General features: G+C 34.6%; 2 protein-coding genes across 2 annotated transcripts in view; one reads left to right on the top strand and one right to left on the bottom strand.

Annotated features, from left to right (window-relative positions):
* The window catches only part of NCAPG (non-SMC condensin I complex, subunit G), a 31145-nt gene that overhangs the window by 9887 nt on the left and 241 nt on the right, over positions 1 to 21017 (bottom strand). Inside the window, exons 2-15 of the mRNA XM_009580585.1 lie at positions 20216 to 20425; positions 19083 to 19311; positions 17501 to 17646; positions 16461 to 16545; positions 13354 to 13546; positions 10850 to 10999; positions 8335 to 8475; positions 7266 to 7389; positions 5825 to 5914; positions 5482 to 5661; positions 4944 to 5054; positions 2634 to 2753; positions 864 to 1097; positions 357 to 538 (exon numbers count right to left, since the gene is read on the bottom strand). Of these exons, the coding sequence (XP_009578880.1) occupies positions 357 to 538; positions 864 to 1097; positions 2634 to 2753; positions 4944 to 5054; positions 5482 to 5661; positions 5825 to 5914; positions 7266 to 7389; positions 8335 to 8475; positions 10850 to 10999; positions 13354 to 13546; positions 16461 to 16545; positions 17501 to 17646; positions 19083 to 19311; positions 20216 to 20425 (2195 nt within the window). The remainder of the gene's footprint in view (positions 1 to 356; positions 539 to 863; positions 1098 to 2633; positions 2754 to 4943; positions 5055 to 5481; positions 5662 to 5824; positions 5915 to 7265; positions 7390 to 8334; positions 8476 to 10849; positions 11000 to 13353; positions 13547 to 16460; positions 16546 to 17500; positions 17647 to 19082; positions 19312 to 20215; positions 20426 to 21017) is intronic.
* Positions 17874 to 18590, top strand: RPL29 (ribosomal protein L29). Its single transcript, XM_009580586.1, is given in 2 exon segments — positions 17874 to 17898; positions 18466 to 18590. Coding segments are annotated over 2 exon segments (150 nt in total).

The following is a 21017-nucleotide window of genomic DNA, read 5'->3' as shown; positions in this document are numbered from 1 at the left end:
TAGCTACTTTTTAGTGACACTTCAAAGTCTACCTGTAGTGCTCAACAGCATAAATAAGTAAAGCATATCTTTTTAAATTAATCTTTTATTCAATATTTTGAAGAACAGTTTCAATTACGGGCTTAGGAAAGAAAAAAAGTGGAAGGCCACAGGGGTAAGAGGGAATTAATGGAAAGTCTTCAGAATAGTCATAGGTTGAGATTATGTACGTTCAAAAGTAATATGCATAGGAGGCTGAACTAGACTTTTAGGTCTAATATGCATTTGTGCAGTTTCTACTTGCGCAAGATCAAAAAAGGTTTCTAAAGCTGCTAGACCAATGTATATTTTCACATAATAATTTACAAAGGCCATACCTATTTGCATAAGCGAATAAAGGGAAGAAAACTCCCAGACAGTGTCTAAGCCGAATATCCTCTTCGGTCACAGGATTATACCACAACAGAACAAGACGAGAAAGAAGCTTGGCACTAATCAGCCTCCCAGAGAACATCAGTTTGGCTATGCCTTCTGCAGCTTCTGTCCTAAGTTCTGGAAACTGAAGAAAGAACTGATCATATACACAACACACCAACCACAGCGTTTTTCACTAATACTTTATAATAATAGTTTACGTCCTATTTTGCCAATCAATTCTCTACATCCATAAATATGCACCTGCACAGAATTCAAAGCTAGCCCAAGAGTAGCATTAGTCTCTATCAGTGACAAAGTTGTGATCATTTTCTAGGACAACTATTTTAACATTAAACCATTAGTTTCAATTACACATCATGTAATGTTCACATGCAACCTAATGGGATGGTAAACCTTCTGCAAAAGTAATTTTAAAACAAAACTAAGGCAAATTTTATATTTCTTACCTCACTGTCTAAGAAACCTGAAAGAAGCTGCAGGAGGCTGTGAATTGTAGCAGTCTCCTCTTCCTCTATTGTTTCACTTTCTTCCTCACAATTTTCAGTTCTAATGTCTGCATCTTCACTTTGAGAGTCATTGCCTCTTCTGGCTTTAAATGGCTCTATCCCAAAGAGCATTAGTTGATCAAAGATTGCCTTTAAAGCACTAAGCTTTACCTTTATGTTATCTATTTGTAAAACCTAGGTTTAATAAGGAAAATACATACATCATCTTCCAGTAGACCATCAATGTTAACATTAAGCACAGTAAAATTTTTTGCTTTAATAAATTGTTTAATTTGGGAACTTGGGACAAGTTTCAGACTTTAGGAAGGTGTGATATGAGTTTGAACCTGAATTTATAATACAGTCTGGGAAAGAATTTATCAAGTCATCTATGCAATTTCCATTACATAAAATCAATTTAATTTCACTCACGGAGTGAGCATGCAATGTAATTTTATTGTTCAACTTCTAAACAGACATTGGACAAACAGAAAGTCTATTTGCCTATAGTAGCTCCATAGTGCTAGGCACTACAGAAAAAAACCAAGACAATCCCTGCTCTGAAATACTGTATAGCTTAATTAAAATAACGGTATGTAAAAAGACAGCAGGGAGCAAGATAGTAATAAAAGTCAAAGTTGCATAGGTTAATATATGTATTACAGTTCAAATTAACATTCAAATAAAACCACGCATACTAGGTTAGCCTAGAGATCCTAGATGTGTTTAGCCCAACACCCTGCTTTTGATGGCAGCCTACACAAAAAATATGGGTTTTAGTACCTACAGAAATTAACTACTTAAGTCTAAACTCTAAGGCTGCTAAAACAACTGAAATCCTCTCTGAATAAACTGATTTTTAATGAGACGTACTCAAAGGCAGGTTAAAAACAGTAGGATTTGCTAACTTTTTAGGAACCCAAAGTTCTCCTGCTATGGTGACTGACAGCTCTATCATCTTTTCTGAGCTGAGCATATCATCTCAACGCCTGCTGTCAGTTCTCTTGAGTGTGTACATGGATACACTCTTAATAAAGCACGATGGCCACCCACACTTCTCTCAAAGCCAGGGTCTGAGAAGTTAACAATAGTGTCATCTTTTATATAATTAGCTCAGCATCAGAACTTTTACCAAAAAGGTGGGAGATGTGGGTATTATGGCAACCAACATGTTCCATATTCATAGGTGTTTGGCCATGCTATCATTTGTTGGTTTGAATATTGCTTTATCCTCTAATTAACAAATCTTACTTAACCCATACAAAATTAGTAATTCAGAAATTAAATTGGACACCCAAGATCACAGGTAAGTATGTAACAGAAATGCAAAACAGTGACATTTTTAGTTTGATTTCCCAAGGAACGAAGGCTTACAGAATCCTACAGCTTCTCTTTTCTACATTAATAACATGAATACAAGACCGATTTCATCCAGATTTGGAAGAGAAAGTGAGATCTTACAGATAAAGAATTCCCACAAACTTTCAAGACAACAGGTGACTTTACAAAGGAAAGGCATGCTCCTACCAAGATACAATATAAGCTTGAATATTATTAGATATCAGAAAAGTCTACATGAAACCACTCTCTCCAGATCCAGATCATTAGGAAATCAGGAATCACTGGTGCTCAAATAACATAACTACGTAGAATAGCTTGTTATAGATACAAGACTAGTTTTATTTACTTAATCACACGGACTGTCGTTCCATTTCCCATCAGACATTTTACCTGTAACAGCAATGCAAGCTGTTGTCGGGCAAATTCTTTGTTCTGAAGGGCACAGCAACCCAAACACAGAACTGCCATATTTCTCACAGCTGGATGGACATTAGTTATGCCAGGAAGTATCTGGAAACAGTAATATTAGACTTTATAGTTGAAACACATAAATTGAAAATAAAAAACTGACTACTAAAGTGTGCTTACCCTGAAACTAAAACTAATTTAGTTTTGATACAGGATTGGAAAGTGGTAGCTACCATATACTTTGTTTATCTAGATATAAACAGAAGCAGATTGAGTATGCTGTTTGAAATCAGCAATAAAATAATGGCAAAAATCACATGAGTGTTTTGCTTTGTGTTTGTTTTTAATAAATATTTGTTTTCAAACAAAATTGAGTTGACCACTCATAGTGAAATTAAAAAAAAAAAAACAAAAACCACAACCAAACACGACAACAAACCTACACATTTCTTCATCAAAGACGTTAGCATTCTTGCAGAGAAACAATACCCAGTTCCAGGTTGCAAAATACAGATGCCACTTCCATGTACTTGGAATAGTTTTGAGAAGACAATGGTAAAAATCCACACAAAAGAAAAGCCAGACTACAGTGAATGCTACAATCGGATCATTTTATATTTTTGTATTTACTAAAGAGTTCAAGTTTAAACAACAACAAATAAGATATCCCAAATCATGTAATATGTGAAAATCCAGGAGGAACAAAGATACAAAAGCAGGATCTTGGAGGAAGAGAAGTGGAATAAACAACAATGTGAAAATTAAAGACAGACCTAATGAAAAAGAAAAGGTTTCTGGGGGACACATCAACACTAATTAGGATTTCTAAGAATACTTCTATACATCCAAAATAAATCAGGTGTGGTTCCACTACATTTAAACTAATCTAAATTGGTGTTGCAATTTTCTTTGCAGTTTGAGTTCTAAGAATGCCCATACTGAGTCAAGTCATCTAGCCCATTATCTCATTATCAAAAGATCAAAATCAAATTCCTATAAAGTATTACATAAACAGACTAAGTAGATACTTCCCAAGAATTCTTGTCAAGGTCCCAACAATTTGCAGCTGAGAGACACCAGAGCTGGGAGACTGGTCCTATCTACTTAATCATTCTGTAATATTTATTTGTCTTGAACTTGCTCAGTCTTCCTTGAAATTTATGCAAGCGTTCACCATGCACACATCCTGCGACAAGGAATTCCACAGATTACATATTATGTGAAGAATCAACTCATTTCATTTGTTTTGAGCTTGCTAGTTGCTAGCTTTACGGGGTGAGTAATCAATCCTTACTCACTTTCTCCATAACACTCATGTCTTATGACTTCTGCCCTCTTTCAGACCCTACCCCTAAGTCCTCTCTTCTCCAGGCTATGAAGAGGTAACCTATTCAGTCATTCTTCATACAGAAGCCATTCCATACTTTTCCTTGCTGCCCCTCTCTTGACCACTTCCAATTCAAATATAAACTTTCTAGATAGATGGGATAAGAATTGCACAGAGTATTCAGATGTGGGTACACCATTCATACAATGGCATATTACTTTTTTTCCATTTTGTTTGCACACTCAGTAACAGTTAAAGTCTGTAATATTTAGAAACATTGATCTTGAAATCCATACTCTTCACAATGAAAACTAGGAAATATATCTTGTCGACTATAAGAGGCCTATAATGCCACTGCCTTATTTTTCAATACAGAAATATTTTTCTCTTCAAAGGTGCTAAGAAAACAAGGGGGGGTGGAGGGGAATCCCCCCAAACATCTTTCCTTGTACATGGAAGGGATGAAAGAAAGGTCTTTATGAGTTCCAGTCTTTCCTAGATGAAAAGCTTTTGACTAGCAAAAAAACCCACCAAACCAAACAAAACACACCACCACCAAAAACCTTAAAGTTCTCTATTAGAGATCTCATAACTTTGGCTGATAGAAAATCCAAGTAATTAAAGTATCAGCAAGGGCAGTAAGCAGATGCCTAAGCACCACACTTCGCACAGTATAACTCAGCATTGTCCAACACTGTCATACATTAGTCAAATATTTACCATATTCCTGTTTTATTTTAGTATCTCTCTGCCACAACCAGTTCTGGCATTGGAGCTGAGAACAGCGTATCTGGATTGCACCTCCAAGACACTAGGTTCTGGGAAGGCTTAAAAGCACGAGACACAGCACTACAGAAACAGCAAAGTGATTGTGAAATAATCACAAACCATCCTGCCAGCACCTACGGGCCAGCTATGATGTATCCATTTTTATTGTAATGTAATCAGTATTTATTCCTACATACCAGAGATTCAATGATTTCATTAACGGTTGGACCAATTCCTTTAGAAAGGGACATGATCTTCAGAAGTTCATAACACATCATCAGACACTTCAACAGTGTTTCAGGATCATTCTTCCAGTGGGTCAGGGAAAAGAGAAGAATGTTATTAATACAATGGGGACATTAATCATAATTTTCCCTATCCAAATAAACATTTCCTGTCCACTACACATTTGTTGTGCAATAGTATTAATCAAAATCTGTCTATAAACTATGACAAAAAGAGATTCAAGTTCATGCTTTCAGTTAGTTAAGAGTAAAAGCACTAAAACCAAGACCCTTTTAGAATTCTTTAGTTACTCAAGGACAAAAGAGCACTTCAACTGCAATTAATTTTTTGCTAGAGCATACCATCAGCTTCTATACATGCAGAAGGAGAATACTAACACCATAGATGTTCATTTTCAATTCTAAAAATTTAGATGATACAAGGCCAAACTACACTTTCTTTTAAAACTATGAATAAACGTCAAAACATAACCAGCACTTGGGAACAGACCTTCTCCACACGCATTTCTTTAATTTCAGGTTGCTCTGCTTCTTTTATCAGATCATTTTTTCTGTGTTCCAACTCAGTTATTTTCTCTTTTAATACTGATGCTCTATTAAAATCCTGTAGAGTAATGCATTCTTCCAAAGCTTCTTTTGCTTCAAAAAGTTTCACTTTTATTTCAGCCAACTGAAATACAAAGTAAAAAGAAGTTTAATATAATACCATAACCTTCGTGGTATTAGCCAACAATACACTATTGACACTAGCCAATACTACGCTACTATATAAAACTCTTACTAGATGGATATGCTTAAAAAAATATTTTTCTTGTTAACTAAAATCTGCTTACCTTAAGCTCCCGCTTTCTTATTTCAGCAACTTCAACAGGCTGATCGACTGTAACAATTGGCTCACGAACTTCTGATATAATTTCTGCAATCTATTGTTACAAACAGTATATTAGTGTCATTAATTTCAGCTTAGATGTCAGAAACTAAGCATTTAACTTTTCCAAATTTAAAATACCATCCTTCTGAAAAAGTATTGATCTGTGCAGTTTCCCTTAACAGCTAATTCACTGCAAATAAATCCTCAATTCGACAACACATAGTCTAACCATGAAAGTCTAGTGTTTTCTACCATTTAGCTAGGTAAGAAAGAAAATAGAAGACCATATATCCATGAATAAGTTAAGCAGTTTCTATACCAACAGTTCATAGGCACCATCTCCTCTAGATCTGAACACATGCTTTAAAAAGAATTAGTGGTAATGAGAGTAAGGTTTTTCATCTGTTACTACTTCAATCAAAATACAACTAAGAACACTAACATTTAAAGGTCTATAAACCACCATATGTAGTATAAGAAGCCATGTAAGTAATTTAATTTCAAGCCAAACACATGCATAGAACTAGAAGCAGAACAAGGCTGAGAGTTTTTCAGTTGGTTAGGGGTTTTCTTTAAAGTCAGACCCATTACGTTAATAAAAAATGAGATGAAACACGAGGAAAACTAAACTCTCCTGAATGAGACAGGATAGCCTTAATTTGATTTATCTTGTATCAGTTTAACTTCCTCTCAAGCTGTACCAAATCAACAGAATGTATTGAATCAGTGTATTTCACTAGAAGAATAGAAATGCTCACATTTACTATTACTATCGTACTATAATGCTAAGATTACCATAGTTCTTCCGTCGTAATCATGTAACAAACCTATATCCTAGCTTTACCCACTGGATTAAGGTTTTCCAAAAGTGATCTCTGTCCTTAAGTCCAGGGTTCATTTAAAATATTTCAGCAAAACCAAGGGTCCATTTTTCAGGAGTCGAGTTTAAATAATTATGTTATATATAAAGACTCTACTATATAAAATACTTTTCTTATAAGGGTTTTTAGCACCTATCTCAGCTAAAAGGAGGGAAGAGAAATCTGAAACCTGAAAATATACATTATCCTCACTTTGAATGGTCTAGTCAAAACTAGTTTAGATCTAATATGACAAAGGATTCTGAAACAGGCTGTCAAAGTGTAATACTTTCCCAATTTGAGGATTATATTTACAACACCAGCCAAATCTCTAAACATAAAGATCTTTAGACAACCACAAAATGCAGCTATGCTAAAAAAAAAAAAAAAAAAAAAGGCGGGGGGGACATAACACAACATAAATGCTTTTCCAAACTAAAAAGATTTTAACTCCTGATATTTCTGTTACAATGCTTCGTAAAGGCTGTTTGATATACGGGGAAGGCAGAGCCTAGAAAACAGTGAACCTTTAGAATTACCTACAATTTGAATTCTTCTGTCATCATCCTTAATGATACTGAGTAATCTTTCCGCAAGTAGAGATATAAGGGCTGTTGAAGTTGCAGGTAGAATGAGAATCTTTTGTAAAGTAATTAACAGATGCTTTCTGCATTAAAGAGAAAAAACCAAACAATCTGTTTGCTTACTCAAGAAAATGGAAGACATAAGAGTTAATATTTTACCCACTTTGAGTTAGTGTGATGAAGACTTTATAATACATTATAAAAGAATCTTCCCTATAGCTATATTAACTGCTGAATATATTTTCTTGCTTAGCAATGTTAGTCTTTTCCTGATTTTACCTGATTTCTCTTGATTAGAAAATGCTGAATTTTTTAATCAGGTGTTACTACTGTCCAAGGTCATACCAGTAGAAAAGAGTCAGAGTATCGATATTGTAGAATGCTTTCATAGAAATTATCTGGCTGGAAACTAAAAAAAATTACAAGTTAAACTATCCTGCCAGTCTGGCATACATATAATGCATTCCACTGAGAGTCTGAAATTATTGCTGTGTTTGTACTATCATAACTGCAATTTTTCATAAAATGCCTGTGATGGTATGAACTTCCAAATTATAGGAATGACTCAGTTAACACAGTCCAATTCAGCTTGGCATCTAAAACATCTGTAACCTTTTAGGCCTTAGCAGACTGGGCTTAAAAACATAAGAAACACACAGGCTACTTACTACAAGGCATCTGCTGAGAACTAATCTACTCATCTCCTTTTATTTTTTAGATACTATGTTCCAAATGAACAGTCTTGTAACTTCATAATCTCAAGAATAAGTTATGAAAACAACTGAATTTGTTCTCCCCAAACAATGTCGTATCTACATTAAAACTCATTTTTCCATAAAAGTAAGCAGACAACATTTGGCACCCTTTTGGGAACAATTCCATTAGAGAGACCGTGCCTTTTTTTCCAGCTAGCATTAGAACTGTATTTTGTCTGTTTGATCAGGTTATTCTCCCAACAAAGACTCTATGACTGTCCACAGGCATGAATGCCATAAGCTTAATAACACAGATTTTATATTTAAGTTTACCTTCCTCCCTCTTCCATGGTATCCATGCAGCCTATGATAAGAATCAGCTGCTGGCCTATAAATTCTTTTGTCATCAGGTTTTCAAAACAAGTGAAGTCTTCTCTTTGTTCTTCACTAAGAACTGGCATATTTTGAAGGTAACTTAATCCAAATAGAACAGATATAAATACATTCAGAATCACTGTTAGAAAGTAAAAACCAAAAACAACAACAAAAAAAACACCACAAAACACCACCAAAAAGCCTCACACCACCACACAAACCACAAAACCAAAAAAAACCAAACAGCCCCACCCCAAAAAACCAAACCCAAAACCCCACCACTTTCCTGTCCTGTATAAACAAGTGGTTACCTTAGTTATGAACCTTAAAAATCAATGTTTGTGTTCTCCTTTTCATAGATTAATACTTCCAGAAAGTTAGTTATACCAAATAATGTACAGTTTAAAAATAATGCACTTCATTACAAAAATCCCTTGTTTGAGAATGCAAAACAGTAAGAAACAGAAAATGACAAGTTGTGCTTCTACATGTGACTTCAGTTCTGTACCCCTGCATAAAGGCAGCATCTTAGGAATAAGTGTATACATTTTTCATGTATCCAACTAGTATTTTTCTGCATATCTAGGTACTATGTATTCTTCTACATACTCAGCAGTGTTATACTGCCTACAAGACAAAATACAAGAAAATCATTAAAGTGTGCAGTGAATTTTAAATTCTTTATCTGATCAAGTATGCCATCACGGAAGAATAACAATCTGTTGTCAGACACACTCAGGCCCATAGCATGGAAACTGTAATCAGTTTGTTCCATTTCTTAGTTTCTCCAGAGTCATTGTTCTTTTATCAAAATTTTATCCATCAATGAGAGCATACATGTTCAGAAAATCTGGAATGAAACATATCGTGCACAAAATTCAATACTGAATGTAATGTAATATATAAAATTCAAATACTGATATGAGCTGTGAAAAAGATGCTTATTTTTACCACAGCTTTGCAGATACTTTTCATCAACAGCTCATTAAATTTAGCAAATTTAAAAAATTTCTTCAAAGTTAGGGCAAAAACTTTGCATGTAGCTACTATTTAAGAACATCTGAAATTACAACAATGTAGGCCGCTGTTTCTGATCATTTAATAATAATGTTACCTGCACCAGATAATAGTGAAATATCTAAATGAAGCTTACAATCCTGAATTTTTTCTTAAGCATTGATGACTTGCAGTTTCTTGTTCCTCCTAACTGATACTCTCAGAGTGCAAATAAAGACTTGGATTGTACAATTGCAAATCTTACCTGAAACAGCTGGTGGCACAGCTCACCAATGAATAATAGTTTAACAGTTGACACTACAAACAAGTACCAGCAAACCTAATTAATCTTACTCAGCCTCTTCCTGAAGGGGAAGATCTTTGAGTAAGATTGGATGGAAACAAGAAAACCTTTTTTTGGAGAACAAATGTTTTATGGACTCTTAAATTAATTACGAATGAATAAATTTACACCCATCAGACTGGATCCACATTTCAAAATTAAGGAAGCACAGATGCTTCATTTATTAAAAGTTTATGAAACATGTTAGCACATTCCACATTGAAAAGTAGCAATGATTTCTCTAAGTACTACTAGTATACTACACCCACTGAAGTGGCAAAAGAATACACATATTTTTAATTGGAAACATCTATCAAAACAATGCATTTTTCAGCATTTCAGGAAGCTTCACTCTACATTTTGCAAGTGCAATACCTCAGTTAAAATTTCTCAGCATTCTCCATGCTCACAAACATAAATTCTGTTCAAATTTTATGTTAAGACTAAAGTATCCCACTCAGACAAAAAAAAAAATTTACCTTTCTTCACTTTGGTAAAAAGACTGACTTAGCAAAACATTCATTTTTTTCCCTGATTAAATGTTCTGTAATTGACTCATTTCCAGCTCTGTCATTGCCTTCAAACATAAGTTTTTGGGAAGCATGCCTGCCTAAGCAGGGGAAAGAGAAGGGAATGAACTTTCAGTTTCAAAAACACTTCTCTTGAGGACAGCAGCCAAATTTTACTTTATTTTCACAAATTACAACAATGAAAAAAGTATCGGTTTCTGCAAGCTCATTGCTAACACACAGCAACCTACATAATAACTGATGGACAAAGGATAGTTGCATATTACAGAACAATTATTCTAAAACTTTAAATGGCAGAATTATATGCTATTGATCTAGCAGTCCATCTTGCTTATAATTCATCAGAAAGGACATTCCAAAAATTGTTTTCAAGTTATAAATTCGCTTTTTACAGTTTTTGTTTAAAAGTAGTAAATCCTCTCAAAAATCTAAAAAAAAGTTTAAAAATTTTTTTTTAAAAAAAATCACTCTTCAAGCACAACATCGGCTTTGTAGGAAACCTGAATAGCTGAATAAAAGAAATATTCTCTATTTAAAAGAAGAAAAAAAAAAAAAAAAAAAATCTATTTTAGTGGTAAGAGATTTATTTTTAAATGCAATGTACCTTAATAAATAATCTGCATATATAGCTGGTTCTGGCAACATCTGTTCTAGTAAATCTTCACCTTCTTCACCTTTTGATTTTAGATATTCACAAAGACATCTCCAATATAACACATTCTCAGCTGTTAAGTCTTCCAGTGGAATCAGTTTTCTAAACAAAAATAAATAAATACAGAGAGATCAATAAAATAGGGTCAAAGACAACAAATGCACAGAAATAGATTATTTCCTAAGATGAAAATAAAATCCTGTCAAAGGTATTCTCCACAGAAATACTCGAAGACTGACAAAAATAACTTCCTCTTTCTTAAGTGAGGGCACAGAGCTCCCTGAGCCTCTAACTACATTTCACTTTTCAGTATTTTAAATCAAGGCTGTTCCTATCAGTTTGCAGAAAGATTCTGCTCAGCCCTTCAGACCTCCTACAGCAACCACGCAAGTACTTTAACTCTATGAAACATTGTTATCATTGTACAAGTCTGGAAAACTGAACTCCATTAATCTGCAGAAATGCAACAACTGCATTAAATTATTTTTCAGCTTCTGTTTATGAATTGCTTCTTCCATTCTTAATATAAGACCTTCACACAATATTTGAGTAGCAATCACAGTATGTCGAATGCAAAAAGTAATAGAACTGCTTCTCAGCATCTCTGTAAGCTCATCCTCCATTTACCAGTCATAGGACTCCCACTTCTTTTTATAATCATAGTCTTTTCTATGCTGAGCATGGTATATAATCTTTGTTTTCAGAATCAGAACATTAAGTTGTGCATTAATTCTACCTCAAAACAGAAAAGACAGAGTATCACTGTCAGTGGTACTTTTCACTCCCTTGAATCCCATTTTACTTGCAAGCTATCAATAAATTTTATTCTTTTAGGTCTCTCACACACACAAAAAAAGAAAGAAAACAAAAAACCCCCAGCAACATGTAGATGAAAACTGATCATTCGATCGCTTCCTATTAACCTGACAAGTCTTTATTTAAAAGTCGATTAAACAAACAGAAGTCATAGACTTAAAAAATCTAAGCATTTATCATATGGATACTGCATCACTCAAGCTGTAGTCAGAAACATCATACAAGAACAAGGCTAATATTTTCCATAAATCAAATAACCTCATTACAAGCTGAATAATTTCACTCACTTCTCAAAATGTCATTAGTGTAACAGATCTACTACTTTAAAAATTCTCAGTTAGAACAGTCTTTCAGAACATGCAGGACCAAAGTCAGACTGACAAGTCCATAACTATATAAATTTTTCCTTTGAACCTCTTAAGATATTGGCACATTTCCAGAGACTGTAAGAAAGTTATTTCACCATTATTGATGCTTTTTAAAGCCAGACACGCCCACATCTATAGCTTTAGAGTGTAATGCATGTAGCATCTACTGATTTCAAAACATCTGTCATAAGCTACTACTAGAATGCAAGACACTTCATATGATGACATTATGCATTTTCCCCCAAAACACAGAATAAGATTTTGTCATTACTTCTTGATCAGTGACAATTTGTCATTTAAGGTTATCATCTGAGATTAGACTCCTACCACTGTTAATAATCATTCCACTCTGGTTGCTTCAATTAACTCGAGCTGTTTCTTCTCACACCTTTTTGTCTCCCTTAGCAATTTCCTATGACTTCTAATTTCTTGTTTTCTTCCCCCCCTTTCTTTTTGCTTTATGGATCTTAATATTCATCACGCCATCTTCTTCATGGCTTAGGAACTCACTTAGTCAAATTCTACCAAACATTAACACAGGAAAAGCAGCCTCTAAGATACCAACTTCTGTCAAGCTCTGTTAATACAAGTAAAATACCTCCAAAAGAAGGCTGAAACACAAGCCAAATAATTCCATTCTGATTGATTCTCCAAACAGTTCATGGATAACTGAACCAGTCCCAAATTGTGCTGCCTCTAGCTTGGCAAAAAAGATAGAGGGAAGCCAAGGAGGACTAGGAAATGTGTGAGAAAGACCAGAAGCATTACTGAGAGGTAGGGAGGAATGGGAGAAAAGGAGCTTTTCAGTACCACAGGTTAAAAGAATAGAGGAAATTACAGTTCTGGGTATAAACTAGAGCATTGCTTTTATTGTAAGCTGTACAGACAGTACAGGAAATAAAACAAATTAGACTAAGTTGTTACGCATAGAAAAGCTTGTTTAGTTGATTAATTTACTGCCTCCTCTTAAATTCTAAGACTGTGATTTTTGGGGTGTTCAGGAAACAAGAAGTCAAAGACATTTTTCATTTTTTCTTCTTGCTTATCTGGCACAATCATTTTCAGCTGGTGAACATAGATCTTTTAAAGAAGAAAAAAGCATATCCAAAACACTTAAGTACACAAACACCAGGGAGACATCATGGTTGACAGCACAATATCAGTCTTTTATCACAGGTAATAGTTATTCTGCTCCCCATTTAGATATAACCTTAAATTTAGTATTCTTATACAAAACATTCGTCTTTTGGAAATGAAAACTGATCTGCATACCTGTTGTCAAGGTTTTTACAGTTCTGAACAAAGTCGTGAAGTGGAGATAAAGAAAACATAGCATTTAGTACTGGGATGGCCACTTCTGGGCAGTTTTCCACATCCAGTCGATGGAGCAATTCTAAAACATCCCCTTCAGTCAATCGTAACCAGGCTTGAAGCAGCTTCTTCTTCATTACCTCCTTAACAGCATCTAATAATACAGGAATTTAAATGGTTTAAAATGCTAAAGGTCAAAAAATACCAAGTTTTCAACATACTTTCACAAATCATTTTTCTATAGAAGGCTGTTTGGAAAGAAGTTATTATGTAGTTGAACTTAACCTTACCTTAAAAAAAGAAAAAAGCCCAACAGTTAAACAAGAACTACCTATGGATTACTACTACTTTTTTGAGGCAACATATTTTTGTCCCCAGAGGGAATAAAAAAAAAACCCTCTACCCAAAAACTGTTACATGTAAAGACAGCACCTCAACCCAGAATATCTACAAACCATGAATTCTTGTAGAGCAAGTAAATATTCTGAGGAAGCATTGTTATGTACTTGCTCTGTTTCAGGCATTCAAGAATTGGCCACTTTTGGAGGCAGGATACTACCATACAGACTTTTAGTCTGAACTGCCACACAGAATTCTTGTGTTAATTCAATTATTCAACTGGATTATGAAATTTAAATAAAGATACTTTAAGTCTCTCCTCCTCATTGCCACAATGAACAAATAGTTTCTGGATCAGTAGAGCGCTATTTAATCAAGGAAAAAAGTATTTATGGGAAGATCTAGAATATGTACATCATTAACACATACACACAGATTTATGCAGGGATGCAGAAAGGCTAATAATCTGGTGGAAGTAAAAACATAGTAACTAGGGAGGAATACAAGTATGCTCTTAAGACCTCTTAGAAAACAATATCCAATATAATGGAAACAATAGAGTCCACACACACTGACAGCATTTATCTTTCCTCTTATATGTAACTTCTGATAATAAAGACTGCATTTAAATATAGTCAAGAGTTCAAAAAGAGCTGTAAAAAGGCCTTGAAAGAACTAAATTAAGGTCTTAAGAATGAGAAACTTCTCCAAGAAGGTGAAAAGCATAAACTAGTAGAATGTAGTAGAATGAAAGAGAATGAGTGTGGAGAACTGACAGCTGAATGCACCCTGAACAGTAGAACTAAGCAGAATCCAGATTATGTCTTCTAGGTCTTGTATAATTATAAACCCTTATTCTGAAACCAATATGAAAAAACTTCCAAATTTACCACTTAGCAACCTTGAACGAGCAGGTTCCCCTCTTGTTAGCTTGGGAGTTACTCAGATAAGCAAATTCGATAAAGATATACATATTCAAGGTTATAGAATTTGCAAAACAGATCAAAATGAGGGAATGCTAGTGAATGTACATATAAACGCAGGCAATTTGGAACATAAACCTCTTTTGCCCAGCGAAGAGCATACAATGTCAATGATATCAGTGAGGCTACATACCCTGGCAAATATTTTCCCTTATGATTCTAGGTGTCAAGAAAAACAGAGAAAGTATCTGCTCTGGATCATAAAAGAAGGCAGTACTTTAAGTTGAACACCTCAATGTCACTGAAATATAGGCCGTGTAGAAAGGCTGTACCTTCTCAGTAAGGGATTACAACAAATCCTTGTTCCTGATAAATGAAGGATCACAGGAAAAAATAGTGAAGGTAGCTTCCCCCCAGTTTTAAAAGATTACTAAAACAGAAACACATTCACCCTAAGACAAAAGAATTATCTGTCAAGAGCAAGTATTATTGGGGGGGGAGAGGGGGGGCGGTGGCAGCCAGCAGACAAGAAGCAGCTGTCAGGTCAAACAGCAAACTAGTATACTGATAAGAAATAGTAATTCAGAACATCGGTTTTTCAGTGCTGGACTTCAAAACCAAAGCCTGACAAACTTCATTAGACTACTATAGAACAATAGGTAGGTGGGGAAAAATGCTAATTAAAACCTATTATACAGCAGGAGGACTTCTTTTTAAGTGTAGTTCTATACAGCATAAGAAAGCACTCAGCTGATCCTCTCTTCCTTTTCTGTCGAGAACATACTAACATGATCCCCAACTAGCCAAAAAGAGAGCTAGATCAAAAAACCACATGCATACACGACACACCTTTAAGAGCTCCAGTTACCAACAAACACAGTACTTCTGTCTTGTTCTCTAAGTGAATATCCACATAGGTCATATTTTTCACAGTTCACAAGCAGCACATTACTAAGCAAGGAAAATTCTCAGAGTAAAATTCAACAGGGCTTAGTACAGATTTTTCCACACAACGTATGTGGATAACACAGTAGCACTTAGAAAAAGTGGCAGCTTTTATTGTGAAATTCATGTATATAATTGCTATTGTTGCAGGAAAAAAAGACGTGTTCTATGTAGGCCAGCCAAAATTGTCTAACTCAGACACATGTGATCTTTTGATCTTTTGGCAACAACACCACACACAATTATGGATACATTCTGAATGGCTCTTTTTATAAAAATGATACAGTACAGAAGACATCAAAAAGAATAAAGCTGCTTCATGACAAAATGAATGAGGGTCAATCAAAAATTCATTGAAAAAAAAATTCAACCTAGTTAAACAAAAAAAACTAACCAGCTGAGAAGATTTCTCTCCGAAAGCACATAGGAAACATTTTCAAACAATTATCAAACCGATATTCATGTTCACATTTCAATTCTTTAATATATTTATTAGTTACAAAAATATCTGTAATGAAACATGTTTCAAAATACACTGTATTAAATAATTACATTTTTCTACTTCTGTGTTTAATTACATTGTTGTTTTTTAATTTTAATAGCATTTGGTCCTATTTTAGAGCTCAGTGGCTTTCAAGTTTTTTGAAAGTGCAATCCTTTTCTGGTTTGTCCACTATAAGGGGACTGGAAAACCAAAGCAGCAAGCAGAATTTCTTGTGCTTAAACATTTCCTGGTACCTCATGACTCCCTTTGAGCTCCTTATTATTGCCATCACAGCTTCCACATAAATCGTCTCCAAAACGTTAGAAAGTATCCTCTCAAACATTTGTATTAAGATGTTGAGAAAGATGATCTCTTACCAGATCTGTCATTAAGTCCTTGTTGCAACAATTTTACTCTCTGTGCTATTGACAGAGCTCTCATGTGAACTTTTTCTGCCAAAACCTTTAAAAAAATTAAGACATTAAAATACATTTCTACAAATGATAACAACTGTATTCATTAACTACCTGTGGGTTTAAACTCTCAGTTTTATCCACCCACAGAAACCGTAAGTCAATAAAAGCCTGTAATACCTATATCATCAGCATTGTACCAATACATTAACAAGCAGCTTCTTGTGCATGGAAGAAAATGTAAAATAAAATAAAGTAAGAATAAAGTTAACAAATAGCTTAGAAGCTTGGCAGCTCCGCTTGAATGGAATACCTGGATAGAAAAACTATTCTCTCTTTAAAGCTCCAAGAGCTACAAATACCTGCAATGAAATGACTAAAGTATGTACTTTTCTTAAAGCCTACTAACACAGAGATTCAGTTAAAAAATAGAATTTAATGTAAGTTAAGAAAGAACAGAAGATGGTTCTGTGTGAAAAAACTGAACATTTTGTTTGAAGATCTTGCCTAAGATGTCTACACAAGAAATGCCTGCACATGGTAGCATACCTTCTTGCCCCTACCCCTACACGTAAACATAAGTAATGGTTGATAATTCGCAAAACCGGAATACCAAAAATATATAGGTTTTTTACTAGTATTGCTGTGATCCTAACTTTACTGAATTATCTGTTATATAATAACAGAGAAGAAAAATTGCTTCACAAACATCATAAAATGCATAGATAGAAAACAAAAGATTGTATACATAATCTATACTTTTACTGTCTGATCGTAAAGAGCCAAGTTCTATCAAAAAAGTAATTTCTATAAAGCAAGTTCTGCAGTCAAGTTCAGGGGTTTTAACTTGAAAACTTGTATGAAATCACTCCCCCTCAAAATTCTGGCAAGCGAAAATAAATTATTTAACCTTTCTTAGTTTTTAACCAGTGAAATATAATAAAAGTTTTAAAGCCTTTTTCCTAAGTCAGTCTTTGAAATTAATATTAAGTGATCCAATTTACCTCATATGCCTGCTTCCTGACAGCTTCCTTTACATCCATAGTGCGGCCTACAATTTTTGGCAAAGTCCTTGCTGATGGAGCAATACACGACAGCACTGCACGCCTCACTTCTGAATTTGAATCATTCTCAAGCAATGTGTTGTAAACTGAAAGTAAAATAGTCATAATAATGTTTTTATAGGAGTTTGAAACATTACAGAAAAACAGAAAATACTCAAAAAAAAAAACCCAAAACAAAAAACCAGCAGCTGTTATTAAAACCCTTCCTCCACTCCTGCATAGCCCATACAAATTTAGGGAACAGTTTAGGGTCACAACCCCAAGATTTTGTGTCAATTACATGCTGAGCTATGATCTCAAAAGAAATTCAACTATGAAAATAATATTTGCAATCATAAGTAGGATCTTCAGTTAATAACTCTGAAAATTGCTACTCTAGATCCCACCCATAAGTAACCACTTGGTCATTTACTGGACAAAAAAAATAAAAATAAAAAATAAAATGCTTCCAAATGTTGGCTCCTTAAGACCTCTATTCATTGACTATACATCCTCATTACCTTTGAGGTAGACTCTCAAATTTTCCTGTAAATAGAAAACTGCAATCTCCATTAAGCCTACCAAAACTCAAACAGCAAATCTCCCACAAAATACTTTTTGTTATATTCTTGACCATTCTTCAAAATTAAAAGCAACAACAAAAATAATTTAATCATAGAATACTTGAATTCATCTTCTTGCTCTGTGAGACAATGATTGACTATGAAATTTATGAGCTCCTAAATAAGCAACTTATAAACAAACACTTATAAAATTCAATTTCAAAGAAGGTACCTTAACAACAAAAAAACCCCCAACTAACTAACTTACTCTCTTCACAAAACACAGTATGTAAAGTTTAATCAGGGCACAATTTACATAACAACAGCTGTACTGGTACAAACCTACAGTCCATCTACCTTGAGGCAATGGAAGTAGACACTTAGTCAAGAATCATACCATACACAAAGAAACACACAAACGGCACAAAAACAGCATCAAGAAACCTCGGTTCCAGAGGTGCTGATCTCTTAAAGGAAGTGATCCATGAATAAGATGAGATTAAAAAAAAAAAAAGCCCAAAAAAACCATAGATCAACAACGTCAGTAACCAGTTTGCCTCTCATGCCATAATTTGAGACAAAAGTAGTTTTTCTATTATCATCTCTACTCCTCTAAGTGTTTTTGTACAAATTCAATTCAATTGCACAGAAGAGTCCTTAGAGGGCAAGAACTGAGAAAGCATGTATCATATCTCCATTCCAATTCACAACACACCACTACTCTCACCATCCTACAGCTACGTTCAGTTCATAGAATAGCCTGAGCCCAATATGATTTGGCTGTCATTTAATCACCAGTGGATCCCTCTTTCAAGCAGTTCTGTCTTTTCCCATTGAACATACACAACTCTTGCATCTACTCTGGCAAAGAATATTTACAAGAATACCCTCTAAGATTTGTTTACTCAATGCTTAATGTTTTAAAGTAATGTAAATCAACAGATGTTCTTAAACAAAATTAAAAATGCAATACTACTTACTATTAACAACAGGACAGTTTTCATCCTTAGGATCTTGAAGTCTCGACAGGGCCAAGACAGCTTGAATTCTCACATTTGAAAATTTATCTTTAAGTCTAATCAGCATAGCTTCATTAATTTTATCAAATAAGTCATCATCAATCTGGGCATTCTCTGGCATATTTCCCAAAATCTTATTAACAAGCTGACATGTTCGAAACCTAACTGCATGGCTGTTCGCATTGTGAGACTTAGGGAAGGGAAAAAAGAAAATATTCTTTTAATCACACTTTTCTCATTTCCAACATAAGGCTATTAATATGCACATGTAAGTAGTTAATAATCTATACACAAAATATGCATTTCTGTATTTCAAAAGCTTTTCCTATTTAAGTTTATTTTTAAGAAGATTAAAAAGTCACAGAACTGGAAAACAATTATGGCCCATCACCTATATCCGTGGCACTTTACATAATTAGCAATGCCTTCACAAAGGAAGAAACATGCTTACCACTCGATGTAGACTACAGTACATTAGCTAACTTACCGTTCTGTCTCCATAAAACATTAGAAGAAGAAAACAAACAAACAAAAAAAGATATTAGCAATGATGACTTAGCGATCTTGGCCTGATCAATAATTTTTCCAAGTGAAAACACTAGTTTAAGAAAATGTAATTCTACTTGTGTTTTCATGCTATTGGAACTGTTGATCTTCTTTCTATATAACCCTTGCAATAAGCAGAAAGGAATAATACATATCCCAACCATACTTATATGAAAGATCTTTCAATATTTTTACTTAACAAAGAAACAGTATAAATTTATTTCCACAACACTTCCACAATTTCACTTACAAATGCACCTATAGTAAAGCCTATAATGACACATCTGACAGCCAAATAAGAAAACAGTTCATATTTTCTCACGGACCTAATTTTTGAAATCCAGTTTTTGGGTTATTGGGGGGGGTGTGGTGGTTTTTTGGGGTTTGGGAGGGAGGGGTTGTGTTACTCGTAAAGCACTAGCTTTGCCTTGCTTTCACTTTTTTAAGTTCTAGTTTGTGGGTACTATCTCGAGTGCCAGCAAGTTTTTTCCCACTGCGTAAGACTTCCATTTGTTATGTTAAAGATTTAATAGTAAGTATTACTGTACCTCAAGCAGAAAGTTAAACACGTAATTCAGAAGTAAATTATCTTCTTCTCCCTCCTCATTACCATCATCTTTCTCCATTTGAGAAAATGAAGTAACAAATTTAGCGACAAAATTGATCACTTGTTCCACTGCTGGTTCCCGTCTGTAGATTATCATAGCGTACTTAAGCAAATGAATGAATTTTTCATTAAAATCTTCCTTATCTTCCAACTGAAAAAAAAAAAAAAAAAAATCAAACCACAACAAAAAATAACTACCCCATTCATCTTTCAAAAGCAGTACCACAGAAAAATAAAATAAATGGTTTTATAATTGACAGCTTCCATTTAAATTTTTAAAGCACTAAAGTCAGCAGTTAGAACACACGCGCTGTTGTGCACTCTTCACTGAGTATTTTGCTTTAACTCCACAGCAGGCATACGTCTTGACCGCTGCTCTCCATTCTGGCGTTTACGTTTACCTGCTAACAGGTTTCAGAACGGCAATCCACACCCTCATCCATTATTATCCTGTGTCACACCTCCTTCTCGGGCATCCAAAGACCTTCCAGCAACATCATTAATACCTGCCGTGGGCTGTTTTTACACCCATGTTCGCAGGAGACAACTGTGTATAACAGTTTAGCGTGTGGCTTTTTTTTTTTTTTTTTTAAAGTCGCAGGGCTCTTCTTAGGCATAGCGGCTTCAATGCTTGGTTTAGGGGAAACAAGACGGAAGAGGCCCCCTGCCCTCTGAAGGAAAAGCAGAGCAGCTGCTGAGCGCCCTCATTTTCCCCCTCAGCCTGGCGGGTGACCGCTCCTCCC

This window comes from Fulmarus glacialis, unplaced genomic scaffold (genome assembly GCF_000690835.1).
Source record: "Fulmarus glacialis isolate BGI_N327 unplaced genomic scaffold, ASM69083v1 scaffold8686, whole genome shotgun sequence".
Lineage (NCBI taxonomy): Eukaryota > Metazoa > Chordata > Aves > Procellariiformes > Procellariidae > Fulmarus > Fulmarus glacialis.
The sequence above is the reverse complement of the archived record's forward strand: the minus strand, read 5'-3'. Positions and strand labels throughout refer to the sequence as shown.